Source organism: Acomys russatus, chromosome X, assembly GCF_903995435.1.
Source record: "Acomys russatus chromosome X, mAcoRus1.1, whole genome shotgun sequence".
NCBI classification, from domain to species: domain Eukaryota; kingdom Metazoa; phylum Chordata; class Mammalia; order Rodentia; family Muridae; genus Acomys; species Acomys russatus.
The window spans coordinates 34,499,514-34,514,958 of NC_067169.1; the positions used below are offsets into that span (position 1 = coordinate 34,499,514).

The window sequence follows — 15,445 nt, forward strand, 5'->3', positions numbered from 1 at the left end:
ATAATATTTGTGAATGGAATTAAGTGGAGTTTTAAAGCTAAACAATGCTATTAAATGCAAACATATTCCAACAGAAGGGACAAACAGGGAAAGAACAAATGGGATGATAGTTATACAAATTAGAACTATGCAGATAAGAGTTTGTCTTCTCTCTCTATCAACTTAGGTCCTACATTTTTCCTTCCAACTCCTAAAAGTCTCTGAAACTACACAGGAGTAATTTATCTCTAATTGTCCTACATATGAGGGAACCCGCTTCCCATGTCACTAGAACTAGCACCAGAAGCAGAACTCGGGCCAGCAGCATTTAACATCATGTGAAGGGTTCTCTCTTCTTCTTCTATCAGGGCCTCTTCATACTGAGAAGGGAAAGAAGTAGGGTCTGTCGCATGAATCTTGGCCACATACTCTAACACTTTCATCTTACTAGTTTCAGCTCGAGCCCGGGGCCCCCACACATATTCATACTGCACAGGATCACTATTGGCTACTGGCTGGTACACCAGGTATTGCTCCCTCACAAACTCATCAGTTATCAGCTGTCTAGGATCACCAAAGATGAAATGATTCATCCCAGGATACATTCCCATTGAGTTCAACACTTCCCAAATGTCATCTTCAGTGGCACGATTGTCTTTCATGAAGACTATCCCCAGGATGAGTATCAGGAGACCGGTCTTAGGAAAGCTATACTCATCACTGCGCATCCCATCATAGGTGAGACCTAATTTGATAAAGAGGGCATAGAAGTGGTTGACAGGATCTACTTCCTTCAAATCTAGGCCAAAGACCATCTCCATGCGCTCAGCAGCTTTCATGAGGATTTCATGGAAACGATATTCATCTTCTCTGACAATGAGTCTCACTATCTCAGCCATGCTCATCATCTCTCTCATCTGATACTTGTAGAGCATGTAATTCACCAAGAAATCAACTTTCCCATCTACACCTATCACAGGTAAATCCACGGGGCCTGGCTGACCTGGTGGATTGACTGGGTTACCCGGATCTTGGATACTAAGACCCTGAGTAGAGGCTCCTGTAGAAACATAGGCACTCTGAAGACCCCCAGAAGTACTGGGTGTCTCATCATCCTGGTTTGTACCCATAAGAGCCTGAGAGGAGGAACATGGCTCCTCAACATCCTTGGAGACTTGTGTATTCTCTAGGCCCTGGTTCTCCTCACAGGTCTGGCCCTTCATATTACCAGGCATAAGATGGGAGGAAGAACATGGCTCCTCAACATCCTTGGAGACCTGTGTATTCTCTAGGCCCTGGTTCTCCTCACAGATCTGGCCCTTCATATAACCAGGCATAAGATGGGAGGAAGAACATGGCTCCTCAACATCCTTGGAGACCTGTGCCTTCTCTAGGCCCTGGTTCTCCTCACAGGTCTGGCCCTTCATATAACCAGGTGTAAGATGGGAGGAAGAACATGGCTCCTCAACATCCTTGGAGACCTGTGTCTTCTCTAGGCCCTGGTTCTCCTCACAGGTCTGGCCCTTCATATAACCAGGCATAAGATGGGAGGAAGAACATGGCTCCTCAACATCCTTGGAGACCTGTGTCTTCTCTAGGCCCTGGTTCTCCTCACAGGTCTGGCCCTTCATATAACCAGGCATAAGATGGGAGGAAGAACATGGCTCCTCAACATCCTTGGAGACCTGTGTATTCTCTAGGCCCTGGTTCTCCTCACAGGTCTGGCCCTTCATATAACCAGGCATAAGATGAGAGGAGGAACACGGCTCCTCCATATGCTTGGAGACTGCTGCAACCTGTAGGTCCTGGGTTGCCTCACAGGTCTGGCCTTGGTCAGCTGCACATTCTGGATTCTTCTGAAGTTCAGACATGGTGACTCTAGTAAACTGGTAGAAGTAGATAAGCGTGTAGACAGCAAGGCAGCAATGAGGAATCACTGTTCAAAAGAGAAATGGAGGATGTGAGTGTAATCTGCAAGTAAAAGCTACTTCCAACAGACTTCTGAAAATCACGTTATAAAGGTTCACATGCAAGAATGGGTAGGGGAAATTAAAAGACCTGTTGAGTGTTAGCCATCCCAAAATGAAAGAACTCAAGGATTCATAGCAGACACAGATTTGGCTCTGTAGTACCCATTCCTTTTCTAAATGAAAAAAAGTTCCATGATCTCCACAAGTTTAAACAACATGGAATCTGATGGGTTTAAGGCATATTCTGTGCCATAACAAACTCCACCTGTAAAGGGGAGTATGAAGTTCTGTTTGTAGCTGAGGAACTACAGGCAACTGATAGCTACTGGTATGGGGAGAGTCAGTTTTCTTTAAGGTAGGCTGACCATGCTCTGATGGATGGCCACACATACTCGAAACTGCACAGGCAGCACAAATAGAACTTAATGGATTGAACAAAACAAAACAAGGACAAAATGTTGGGTAGGGAGGAAAGGGGGTTGAATCTAGGAGGAATTGGGGAAAGGGGATGGATATTATCAAAATTTTATGAAATTTTCAAAGAATAAAATAAAACCCTGCTCACGAATACTGTAATTGTATCTTCTTAGAAATTTAAGAGTAAGGAGAAGGTTCCTCCTAACCTGAAAATTCTCTGGGCCAAAGGTAGAAACTAAACTCCACAGAACATTTGTATAGTGTGGTGATCTCCTCAATGCTCAGGAGCCTTCTTAGAACCAAATAGCAGGTTTGTCTTCTCCACTGGAAATTTACCTATGTCAGAAAATGACTACTGCCTCTCTCAGATCTTAGTACATTGAGAGAGCTGTTCTGACTTTGACCTTCCTTATCTGACCTATATAAAGGAATGAACAGAGTATCAGGGTAGTTAATTTGCTATCACTCCTATAACTGTCCAAATCACTTGCTGTTCACTTAAGCTATATACTATAAATCTTAATAATATTTGAGATCCCTTCCTTTGTTGAACTGATGTTCTACCATACTAAATACTTGTGTCTCTGTTACCCCAAAGCAGGAACTGAAAGGATTTAATTTAATTTGTCCATATTCCCCCAAGAATCTGTAACAAAGGTGAGATATAGTTTTGTTGAGATCACTCTGTTCTTGGGTATATGTTCTTATCTGCCTCACTAATTGTCTTTTTTTTTTTCAACCAATGGAAGTGTCTGCAATATTACATATTTGTTTAGAATAAAATATTTATTATTACATCTTCAATTTAGCAGGAGAAGGAAATCACTACATATCACAGTCTGTTAGTCTTGCCCAGGGCCTCCTCAGGCACATAGGAAAACTGAGTATGACTATATTAATCCAGATATTCTAAGATACATGATTCCTTGGGGCCCTTAGTCAAAGGTTTTATTTGGAGTACTCATTGAGCTATACTTTCTACATTTTGATTACCAGTTCAATTCCCTGACAAAATCAGTTCTCATTTCCTAAGACAACTATGGGAAAGGGCATGACAAATTGATTTGCCAAAACCTAACTTACCTCTGTGACAACAGAGTATACCACCTCTTGGGGACCTATGCACTTGGAAGAGTAGATCTCTCGGACTTCTTTTGGGTCTTGCCTTTAATTTTGGCAGAATTTAGGGCACTTTACGCTACTTGATATGAGATGGGTCCACAACAACAAAACTTTCCCATTATAAAAAACCTCAGTTGGGAAGACAAGGAATACCCAATCCTAAGGTACCCTGAACTAACAACAATATTAGAGTTTTGTTTGGCCTCTTCTGTCCTATTATGGGTAATAGTCTTAGTCTTACCAGTGTTTCAGTCTTGATTCTTAGTAGTGAGTTATATACATCTCTATCTTACTCTGAGACTGCTATTCTAACAAATATATTAATTTTTTTGAGTAAGGAAAAAGAAAAGAGAGTGGTGAAATTCCAAATACCACTTTAAGAGATCAAAACTTGAAGACCAGAGTGAAGCATATGACGATACCAACCATAACAAAACAAATACTTCTTCAATCTTTATTCAGGGTCTACACATCAGTTATTAACACTGCATAAGACTATTTGCCCTTGCTAGTCTGCTATTTTTTCTTGTATTAAACTATGGAAGTATTGGGGAAACAAAGGAAGGAAAAAAAAGGCATGCTTCATATGTGCATCCCACTATCCAATTCAAACACTATACTTGGATATTGTGGGTCCACATATGTTCTAAAGGGAGTGGTTTTCCTAAATGCTGACTCCAGAATACTTACCTTAGACCCTGAAAGCACCTTTGAATCTTCCCTTCAGTTGTCTAGCTTCAGTGACTTAGATCAAAGGCCACAGCTCACTGAAAAAAGAAAAAAAGAAAACAATGACATAAAGGATGTTCCTTGTGGATGTTCCTTTTGGAGTTCATCAAGAGCTGAGGAAAGAGCTAGAGAAAGGCATTCTAAGAAGCCTTTCTTTTGCAAAATGTACTCCATGTGGCTGTCTTATCATTCAAAGAGAGGTCCCTTGAATAGTCATATGGTCTATGGTTCTTAGCTTAGAATGTATACTCTCACTCTATAAAGTATTCTTCCAAATAAATGCCATGAAATAGCTATCCTAGTTTGTTTCTTAGGTGCTGTGATAAAATACTAACCAAAAGCAACTTAGGAGGAAAGGGTTTACTTCCCTTTACAGGTTATAGACCATCACTGCAGGAAGTCAAAGCAAGAACTCAAGGCAGGAATCTAGAGGCAGGTCCTGAAGCTGAAAACATGGAGGAATGTTGCTTACTGGCCTGCTTTCTCTGGCCTTTTGGTAGTCTTAAGAAGAATGCCCCCCACAGGCTTATATATTTTAATGCTTAGTCACCAGGGAGTGGCACTATTTGAATTAGAAAGATTAGGAAGTGTGGCCTTGTTGTAGGAACCCAGCCACTGGGAATGAGCTTCAAGATTTCTTTCTTCCTCTCTCCCTCCCTTTTCCTCTGTCTGTCTCTCTGCCATGGATCAGGATGTAGCTCTCAGCTACTGCTCCGGTGTACGTCTGTATGCTGCCATGCTTCTGACCATGGTGATAGTGGATTAAATCTCAAACTATAAACCAAAGTAATAAACTTCCCTTGTAAGACTGCCTTTGTCATAGTGTTTCCTCACAGCAATAGAACTAAGACAGAAGGTGGTACCAGGGAACTGAGTATTTGCTATAGTAGGCCTGACAATTCTGCTTGTTGGCCAAATGTGGTCTTTGGATTAGGAAAGCAGTTGAATGATTTAAACGGGGCTTCATGGACCATACTTAGGAGCAAGGGAGACAGAGATGCTTAGAGCAATGTAGAATATGATGGCCTATATTAAAAGGTTTCAAAGAGGATGAATATTAGTAAGTGCCTTGAAAACTTTCTTCTGATATTTCAGCAAAGAATGTGGCTACATTTTGCCCTTGTCCTAAAATTCTGCCTGGGAATAAATGTAAGAGTTTTGGATTAATGGCTTTGGCAGTGGTATTTTAAGATACTCTACTATTGACCTGTCTTTTGGGTATCATTAATAACTCTTATGTAGATCCATAATGAAAAGAACCAAGCCGGACCAAGAGAAATACAAAATGTACAGTTTGAGAAGAAAAGGAGCACCAGGAAGTATAATGGAGCTAAGTCTAGTGCTCAAGTTTAATGAAGTCTTATGTTAAATAAAATAAAGGGCGTGGTGGCCTCAGGGCAAGACCCCACCCAGTTAAGCCTCTAACTTTGAAAAGGAATTAAAGAAAAGCTTAAGTAGCAAAGAAAATATCATTAACAGAAAGGTGAGCAGGCCTGTTCAGTTACTTTTCTTATACATGTCAGGTTTAGTTACCTAGGAATGACACTACTTACAGTGGAATGGGACATCCTATAGCAATTAGCAATTAAGAAAATGCCCCATGGAGGTATTATTAAGGGGTAATGGGAAAATAGAACAGTATTTTTATAGTTAAGGGAAAAGGGAAGGCAATGCAGAGGGAAAGGGAGAGAGGAGGGAGAAAAAATACACTAAGGAGAAAAAAGAAAAAAAGAAAAAGAAAAAAAAACATAGGGAAACCTATTTTATGGTTATTTAAACATATATATTATATAATTTATATATATACATATATACCTACTTTGAATAATTATGCTGCTAGTGTGATAATGCTCACCCCAAGAGCTACATACTATTTAAACCCTTATATTGTGCATAGGCAAATTCTCTGTGAAGTCAGGGGAGTCCATGAGATTCTTAGAACAATATTGGTTATTGCCATTTCCCTTGTTTGTCTTCTGGACCTTGAGGGTAAAACCCTATTGCTAAAGACAACACACTTCAGACATAGGATATGGAGGAATTGAGCAGCAACTGACCTAAAAACCTCCTACCTGAGGACTAGTTCTCATACTATCCAAAGGTACAATGCAAGCTGCCAATGGAAAAACAAACTTAAACAGTTCTACTCAGCTGTAAATTCTATGAGCTGCAACAATGACAGGCATCATGAGCTACATCTAAGGGTGCAATAGTGACACTTATGTTTTGGGGTTAACCAATAGCAGTCTAATAGGACAAAGGACTGCTCAAAAGGAGAGAATCCATTCATGGCATAATTAAGCTAGACATTTACTGATGGCTGATGAAGTCATGGACTCTAGAGGATTAATTGTTTTTCTCCATTGGTATTCTTACTAGTGTCACTTTCCTAAACCACTATAATTCTCGATTACAGTCTGTCTATCCTTATCTCCAGAGCAAATGTACCTCTCAACCCTTACCAAAGGAAATTTGTTTTATAGCAGAGACCATCACAGAAACCCACAACATGTCAAAATACAAAAACTCACACTGTGGTTTCCAGCCCCAACAGATACATTTACAACATAATCACTAAACCTAAGCCTCGGGGATCTTTGAAGAAGAGAAACAGAAAACTTGTAATAGGGAGAGGTAGAAGGACCATATTAATTTCAAGACCAGATGGGTCTACAGAGTCAGAAGCAGGTAATCCCAAGGTACAAGGTGGGATCCTATCTCAAACAAACAAACAATATATTGCTATTTGAATAGCTATTGGTAAGACATGGCAACTGGAGATGGTTAAAGTTAGTTTTCTTCAGGGAAGTGGACATTGAGACTACTCATGCTCTAATAAATGGCCCCACATTCATGTCCTCATGGGGAACATGAAATGGCCTCTGGCTCTTAAGAGGAGGGAGGGACGTTATATAACAAGAAGCTGGGAAGGCTGAGGTAGAAGGTTACTAACTCCCTACTGTTGAAGGCAGCATGCACTTCACAAACAAGGATCCAGAGACCCCTTAGTTGGAAGTGATTTGAATGCCTCCACTCTAGGGACTACTTTTTATATTACCAGAAGGTACCATGCAATCTTCCAAAGAGGAGGGAAAACAACAGTCCTACCCTGCTATGATACCTATGAACCACAACCAGCATGGTATGATAACCCTAAAGGTGCAGTAGTGGTACACATACCTTAGCAGTAACCAACAGCTCTCTAATGGAATTTAAGACCCATTCAACAAGAGGAAAGACATGCCTTTAGAGGTTAATTCAGAACGCAGCTGTTCCAGCAAGAGATCACAACCACAGATCATCTGTGTCCAAGTGACCTGGCTAGAATACAAACATGTCTTTAATCCAGGAGACAGAGGCAAAGAGATCTGAGTTCAAGGCCAGCCTGGTATAGAATAAGTATTAGAAAAAGAAAAGCTTAGGTCCAGACATTGTAGCCTTTAATACCAAGTGAAGGTAAAGTTAGTTTATAAGAGGAAGCACCCATGTTTGAAATTGATATCTAATTGAGTGACAGAAATGGTGACAAATTAGAGAAGATTTGACAGAATAATATATGCCCAACTCACAAGAAGAAAAGAAAAAGAAGCTACTTAAATGGCAACACAGAGAGGAGACGAGGCAGTTTTTGCCCAGGACAGTAATAGAGAGATGGATTGTAGAGCCAGAACTCAGGTGAAGATGTAATTGGCCAGAAAATAAGAAGCCAGAAGATTAGAGCAGATTACTGAGTTAGTTTGGGGCCAGGCAGAGCAAATCAGGGCCCAGAGAGAAGCCAGATTAAGTAAATCAGCTGGGACAAGAGTTTGAGCCAGAACAGCTGAGTTGAACCAGCCAGCCCAGAGCTAAGAACAACTAAAGGTGAGCTCTTTAAGCAGTAAGTCTCAGAGGTTAAAACATTCTAGGCCTAGGTTAGAGTGTTTGGAGGCTAGAAGATTCCAGGACTAGGCCTAGGTTAGCAGAAGGAGGCAATAAGCCTTCCAGACTACAGTTGAGCCAGGAGAATAAAAGTTACATTTATGCATGCCCGGTACTGAAAATCAAGCTAACTCCCCAGGGATAGTGAAGTAATCAGTATTGGAAGAGGACATATAACTACTTGTTCACTAAGTGAGCATAATCCCTAACAACAATCTTATTTTTAATTTTTTGTATTTAATCTTTTTTTCTCGTTTTCAAATTTTTTAAATTTTTATTTGTTCACTTTAAACTCAGTTGTAGCCTCCTCCCTTATTGCCTCCTAATCCTACCTTCCCTCCCTCATCCCTTCTGCTTCTCTCCCCTGGTTCTCAGAAAGGGGGAGGCTTCCTTTCCTAACATCTGACTTAGCCTATCAAGTCTCATCTTTACTGTCTGTACCCTCTTCCTCTGTGGCCTGTCAAGGCCGCCCCACTAGGGGGAAGTGATCAATGTGTGGGGGCCAGAATCCATGTCAGTAGTCCCTACTCCCCATATTATGGGACCCCCAAGGAGACTGTGCTGCCTATCTACTACATCTGAGCAGGGGGGTCTACCTCACTCAGGATTATTCTTTCCTGTTCTATCCATTTGCCTACCATCCTTGTTTTTAATAGTTAAGTAGTATTCCATTGTGTAAATGTGCCAGTTTCTTTATCCATTCTTCGGTTGAGGGACATCTAGGTTTTTTTCCAGATTCTAGCTATTACAAATAAAGCTGTTATGAACATAGTTGAGCAAATGTCCTTATACGGTGGAACACCTTTCTGGTATATGCCCAGCAGTGGTATAGCTGGGTCCTAAGGTAGAACTACTTCCAATTTTCTGAGAAATCAATAGAATGATTTCCAAAGTAGTTGTACAAGTTTACACTCCTACCAGCAATGGAGGAGAGTTTTCCTTTCTCTACATCCTCACCAGCAGGTGCTGTCACTTGATTCTTTGATCTTAGCCATTCTGATAGGTGTAAAATGGACTCTCAGAGTCATTTTGAGTTGCATTTCCCTGATGACTAGGGACATTGGGCATTTTCTTTACGTGTTTCTTGGTCATTCGACACTATTCCTCTGTTGAGAGTTCTGTTTAGCTCTGTACTTCATTTTTTAATTGGATTATCTGGTTTGGTGGTGTTTAATTTCTTGAGGTCTTTATATATTTTGGATATTAGTCCTCGGTCACATGTAGGGTTGGTGAAGCTATTTTCCCTGTCTATAGGCTGTCATTTTGTTCTGTTCACAGTGTCCTTTGCCTTACAGAAGCCTTTTGGTTTCATGAGGTCCCATTTACTAATTGTTGATCTTAGAGCCTGAGCTGTTGGTATTCTGTTCAGGAAGTTGTCTCCTGTGTCAATGAGCTCAAGGCTCTTCCCTACTTTTTCTTCTAACAGATTTAGTGTGTCTGATTTTATGTTGAGATCTTTAATCCACTTGGACTTTAGTTTTGTACAGGGTGGTAAATAAGGGTCTACTTGATTTTTTTAATAAGCAGACATCCAGTTACACAAGCACCATTTATTGAAGATGCTATCTTTTTCCCATTGTATGGTTTTGGCTTCTTTGTCAAAAATCAAGTGTCACAGGTATGTGAGTTTACTTACGGGTCTTCAATTCGATTCCATTGATCAACCAGCGTATTTCTATGCCAGTATGTTTCTGTTTTTATTACTGTTGCTCCATAGTTCAGCTTGAGATCTGGAATAAAGAGACTTCCAGAAGATCTTTTATTATATAGTATTGTCTTAGCTTTTTTTTTTTTTTTTTTTTGGTTTTGTTTTTTTCTAAATGAAGTTGAAAATGTTTCTTTCAAGGTCTATAAAGATTTCTGTTGGTATTTTGATGAGAATGGCATTGAATCAGTAGATTGCTTTTGGTTAGATGATCATTTTTACTATGTTAATCCTACTAATTCACGAGCATGAGGGAATTTTTCCATCTTCTGATATCTTCTTCAATTTCTTTCTTCAGATACTTGAAGTTTTTTGTATAAATGTCTGTCACTTGCTTGTTTAGAGTTACACCAAAATACTTTGTGGTTTTTTTGTTTTGTTTTGTTGTGGTTATTGTGAAGGGTGTTGTTTTCCTGGTTTCTTTCCTAGCCTTTTTGTCTTTTGTATAAAGGAGAGAGTCCAATTTTTTCGAGTTGATTTTGTATCCAGCCACTTTGCTGAAGGTGGGTTTTTTTGTTTTGTTTTGTTTTTCCAGACAGGGCTTCTCTGTATACCCTTGGCTGGCCTAGACTCACTTTGTAGACCAGGCTGGCCTCAAACTCACAGCAATCTACCTGCTTCTGCCTCCTGAGTGTTGGGATTAAAGGCATGTAACCACCATGCCTGGCCTTGAAGGTGTTTATCAGCTGCTGGAGTTCCTTGATAGAATTTTTGGGGTCACTCATATATACTATCATATTATCTGCAAATAGTGATAGTTTGACTTCTTCCTTACCGATTTGTATCTCCTTGATTTCCTTTAGTTGACTTATTGCTTTACTAAGCACTTCAAGTACTATATTGAAAAAATAGGGAGAGAGTAGACAGTCTTGTAGTATCCCTGATTTCAGCGGAATTACTTTAAGTTTCTATTTAGTTTGATGTTAGCTATAGGCTTGCTGTATATTACCTTTACTATGTTCAGGTATGTGCCTCATATCCCTGATCTGTCAAGACTTTTAACATGAATTCATGTTGGATATGTCAGATGCTTTTTCAGCATCTAAGGAGATGATCATGTGTTTTTTCTTTCAGTTTCCTAACAACAATCTTAACATTTTTCTCATATCCACAGATAAGTGTTGTCTTTCTCCCTTAACAAAGAAACTTATTTTCTGCAATAGATGGAGGCCACTACAGAAAACTACAGCCAATGAAAATGCAGAGTTTTAGAGCCCAGTCCCAATATATATACATCTACAAAACCCTCTGGAGCCTAAGGCTTAGGGAGCACCATGGAGGCGTGAAAGGAAAGATTGTAAGAGCTAGAAGATCATGAGATTTTCCAAGAGAATATATCTCCTAGTGATGTAAGAGACCCATGACTTCTTACCAGAATGACTGAAAACTTGGAAAGCCATGCTGGAGTGCTGATTCAATGGTTAATAAGAGTAGTTTGTTTCCAGGACCCACATCAGGAATCTTACAAACTGCCTATAGCTCTAGCTCCAGGAGATCTGACAGCTCTCTTCTGGTATTTGATGGTACTTGCACTCACATGTTCATAATATAATATATATGTATGTGTATACATATAAAGATACACATAATTTAAAACCAAATAGATATTTTTTAAATTGAAAAATAAAAAAGAAACCCTAGAATGTCTTTTGGAGACATTATGTGCACTGAACATCCCAAACCAAAACATATTGTGGCAACTTCTGGTGCACAGAACAGAAAATATTCCCTTGGGGCCTATACCTTGACTTAAAAAAATATTTTATGTATATAATCATCAGAAGAGGGAATCAGATTCCATTACAGATGTTTTTAAACTACCATGTGGTTGCTGGGAATTGAACTTAGGCTCTCTGGAATAGCAGAGATTAATATGAAATCACATACATTGTTTGAGGGCAACAAACAATATAAAAATAAACTTAGATATAACATATATATTACTATAACAAAATATCTGGTATTTAAAAATAAATACACTAATATAATTTTAAAAGTATGTGAAATTAAAATTATCTAAAGAATGGAAAAAATCATTGAAATCATAACTAAAGGAACATTTTGCTGATAGGTAGAATATAAAATATTAACTCCCCTCAAGTTCAATTGTAAAAATACTGGAATCATTTCATCACAAATAAAACCCTAAATGTTTTTGTGTGAATGGATGTACATATGACACAATTGCATAAATTTAAATAGTTGAGTATAAAATTTAAGTTGATTTTCAAATTGTCAAAAATAATAATACCAGCCTGAGTAACAAAGAAGGAAGATGTGATTTTGATACAGACAAACTATCAGAAGACATGGGTGAAACCTGCAATAGATTCTTTTTCATAGTCTCCAGAAGGATCCAACTCTACTAACATTTTTATTTTTATTTTGACTTCTAACTTCTAGAACTCGAGGGCATACATTTATGGTTATTTTATTTTGTTTTGTTTGTTTGTCAAGACAGGGTTTCTCTGTGTAGCCTTGGCTGTCCTGGACTTGCTTTGTAGACCAGACTGGCTCTGAACTTACGGAGATCTGCCTGTCTCTGCCTCCTCACAGTGATCCACCTGCCTCTGCTTCCTGAGTGCTGGGATTACAGGCGTGTGCTGTCACCAAATTTTTATTTTGTTAATTTTTGATTCAGTCAGAAGGAACTAATTCATGGTAAATAAGACATTGTACGGTTTAGTCTACAGATGGCCAACCCTGCCTGAGCATTAATGGGGTAACAGCTGGCTTGATAAACTCTTCTCTGCAGTCTGTAGTGGATGGAACTGTGAGTTAACATTTAGGACCACCATATTGACTATTGGCACTTTTCCATACCTCTACCCACATTGCTCTGAGTTTGACACATCTAACCAAAGCCTTAACTTGTTGGTATTTTAAAGAGCAAATAAAGATGGACCTTGAAATATCATCGTCTTATGGTATTTGATACCAACAGCTCTGTGGGGACATCTCTGTCTGGGCTCTTTTGGATCTTCAGGCTGCACTGCAAATCTTCACCTTGGGCCCATCTAAGTCCCACTGCCTTTGTTGACTCATGACGGTATCATTGCTAGCCACTTTTTAATTTATTTTATTGAAATTAGATCATTTTTCATACAATATACCTTCTTCCCCCTTCTCCCCATACAATGTATCTGGATTACAGTTTTTCCTCCTTCTACATCTCCCAGTTCTTCTCTACCTCCCCTCTTCTTCCCTTCAGATCCACTCTATTTCTGTCCTTCATTAAAAAAGAGCAAGTCTCTAAGAGATAACAACCAAACATGACAAAATAAAATATAATAAGATGAAGCAAAAACTACCATATTGAATTTGGACATGGCATCCCAACAGAAAAAAATTATTTTACCAACTCCACATCTAATCGAGATCTATTATACAAAATATATAAATAACTCAAGAAATTATGTATCAAAACCCCAAAATAATCCAATTAAAATGGGGTACAAAGGTAAACAGAAAATTCTCAATAGAGAAATCTCAAATGGCTGAGAAACACTTAAGTAAACGTTCAGCATCCTTATCCATTTAGGGAAATGCCAATCAAAACTACTCTGGGATTCCATCTTACACCTGTCAGAATGACAAAGATCAATAACAAGTGATAGCTCCTGCTGGTGAAGATGTGGTTGAATAATCTTATATAACCAATGTGGAAATCAATATGGAGGTTCCTCAGAAAGTTGGGAAATCCTTTACCTCAAGCCACAGCTATACCACTTTTGGGCATATACCCAGAGGATGCTCCACCTTAACCATAAGGATACTTGCTCAATCATGTTAATTGTGGGTTCATCTATAATAGTCAGAAATTGGAAACAATCTAGATGTTCCAACACAGAATGGATAAAGAAAATGTGGTACATTTGCACAATGGATTTTTATGTAAATATACTCCATAGGAACAGCTGCAGAGTCCCTCAGCCAAATATTTGGTGGTGCTCAGGGAGTCCTGCGGAGGAGGAAGAGGAAGACAAAGGATTGGAGGAGCAGAGGGATAAAGTACACCATAAAAACATGGTCCACAGAATCAACAGGTTCAAGCAGGCTCACAGAGATCAAGGAGCCTGTATATGTTATGGTCATATAGCTTGGTGGTTTTGTGGGATTCTTAACATTGGGAACAGGTAAGGTGTTTTGCCTGTCTTTGGGATGCTTTTCCTGCTTTGTCCAGTCTTGATGTGAGAATATGTGCCTGGTCTTATTGTACTTGTTATGCTGTATTTAGTTGATGTCCCTGGGAGGCCTGCTCTTTCTTAAGCAGAGTTAAGAGGGAGAATGGATCTGGAAGAAAGGGAAGAGATTTTGATGAGGGGAGGGAGGGGAAACTAGAGTTGGGAGGTAATACATGAAAGAAGAGTAAAAAAAGTAAAAAAAGAAAATGAATTAAAACAAACAAAAAATGTGGTAATTTATGCAATGGAATATTACTCAGTGGTTGAAATATGACATCATAAATTTTGCAAGCAAATAGCTGGAACTGAAAAAAAAAATCCTGAGTGAGGTAACCCAGATCCAGAAAAATAAATATGGTATGTATCCATTTACAATTTGTTTTTTTGGTTGGTTTTTTTTTTTTTCGAGACAGGGTTTCTCTGTGTAGCCTTGGTTATCCTGAACTCACTTTGTAGACCAGGATGGCCTCAAACTCACAGAGATCCGCCTGCCTTTGGGATTACAGACATGTACCACCACGCCTGGCTTCCACGTACAATGTTTTATTTAGCAGCTAAACAAATGACAACCATTCTACATCCATAGACCCAGAGAAGTTAGGTAGAGAGAAAGGGTCTAGGGGAGGCACATGCATCTCCCTGGGAAGGGGAAATAGAATAAGTTTTGCTTCCAGAGTGGGGATAGGAATGGGAGGATCAAGTGGGAAGAGGGCAGGGAGATAGGGTAGTGGGGGAGAATTTGGGGAAAGACAGCTGGAATTAAGGGACATTTGAAAAAAGATAGGAAAATCTACTACAGTGAAAACTTTCTAAGATATTATGAAGGTGATCCTAATGGGGTCTCTTAATAATGGAGGATATGAAGTCACATCTGACCATCTCTTGCCACCAAACAAGGCTTCCAGTAATATGACTGTGTTACATTCAATTGAATTGTTGGCCATTGAGTCCCATGGAAATCCCTAAACAATCCAGTTTGTTGCTAAGACATGAGTTGCTCTCTACAAATTGATGGTAGGGGTCCCATTGTGGAGGACAGTATACACACAGTTTATTGAACATGGAAATGTAGAGCTGGTGCCTACATGGAGCCTTTACCCCTAACTTCTAGTTTCTTTGGTGCAGGAAGGTACTTTGCAGGCTACTGAAAGAACAACCCAGCCACAAAACCTTTAATATAAAATTTGTACTACCTGCAAATTATGATAGGACAGAACTCGTGGGAATGGCCAACAAATGTCTAATTTTACCTAAAGCCCACTTCACAGGAAGGAACCCATATCAGACACTGCATAGCCAAGAACCAGAGACTAGAAACTCAGAGACCTAGGGTAAAATCAAACACTAGTGATCTAAAAAAGTAACAATAGAATGATTCCTAATGATATTCTGCTACATTCATAAATCAGTGCCTTATTCAG

General features: G+C 39.3%; 1 protein-coding gene across 1 annotated transcript; it reads right to left on the reverse strand.

The window, feature by feature from the left end:
• Nucleotides 1-236: 236 nt before the first annotated feature.
• Nucleotides 237-1,850, reverse strand: Mageb16 (MAGE family member B16). Its single transcript, XM_051140989.1, has 2 exons — nt 1,767-1,850; nt 237-1,256 (listed from the first exon to the last, which is right to left on the reverse strand). Exons 1-2 carry the CDS (start codon nt 1,848-1,850, stop codon nt 237-239), a joined length of 1,104 nt encoding a protein of 367 aa, XP_050996946.1.
• Between the last annotated feature and the right edge of the window lie 13,595 nt (nt 1,851-15,445).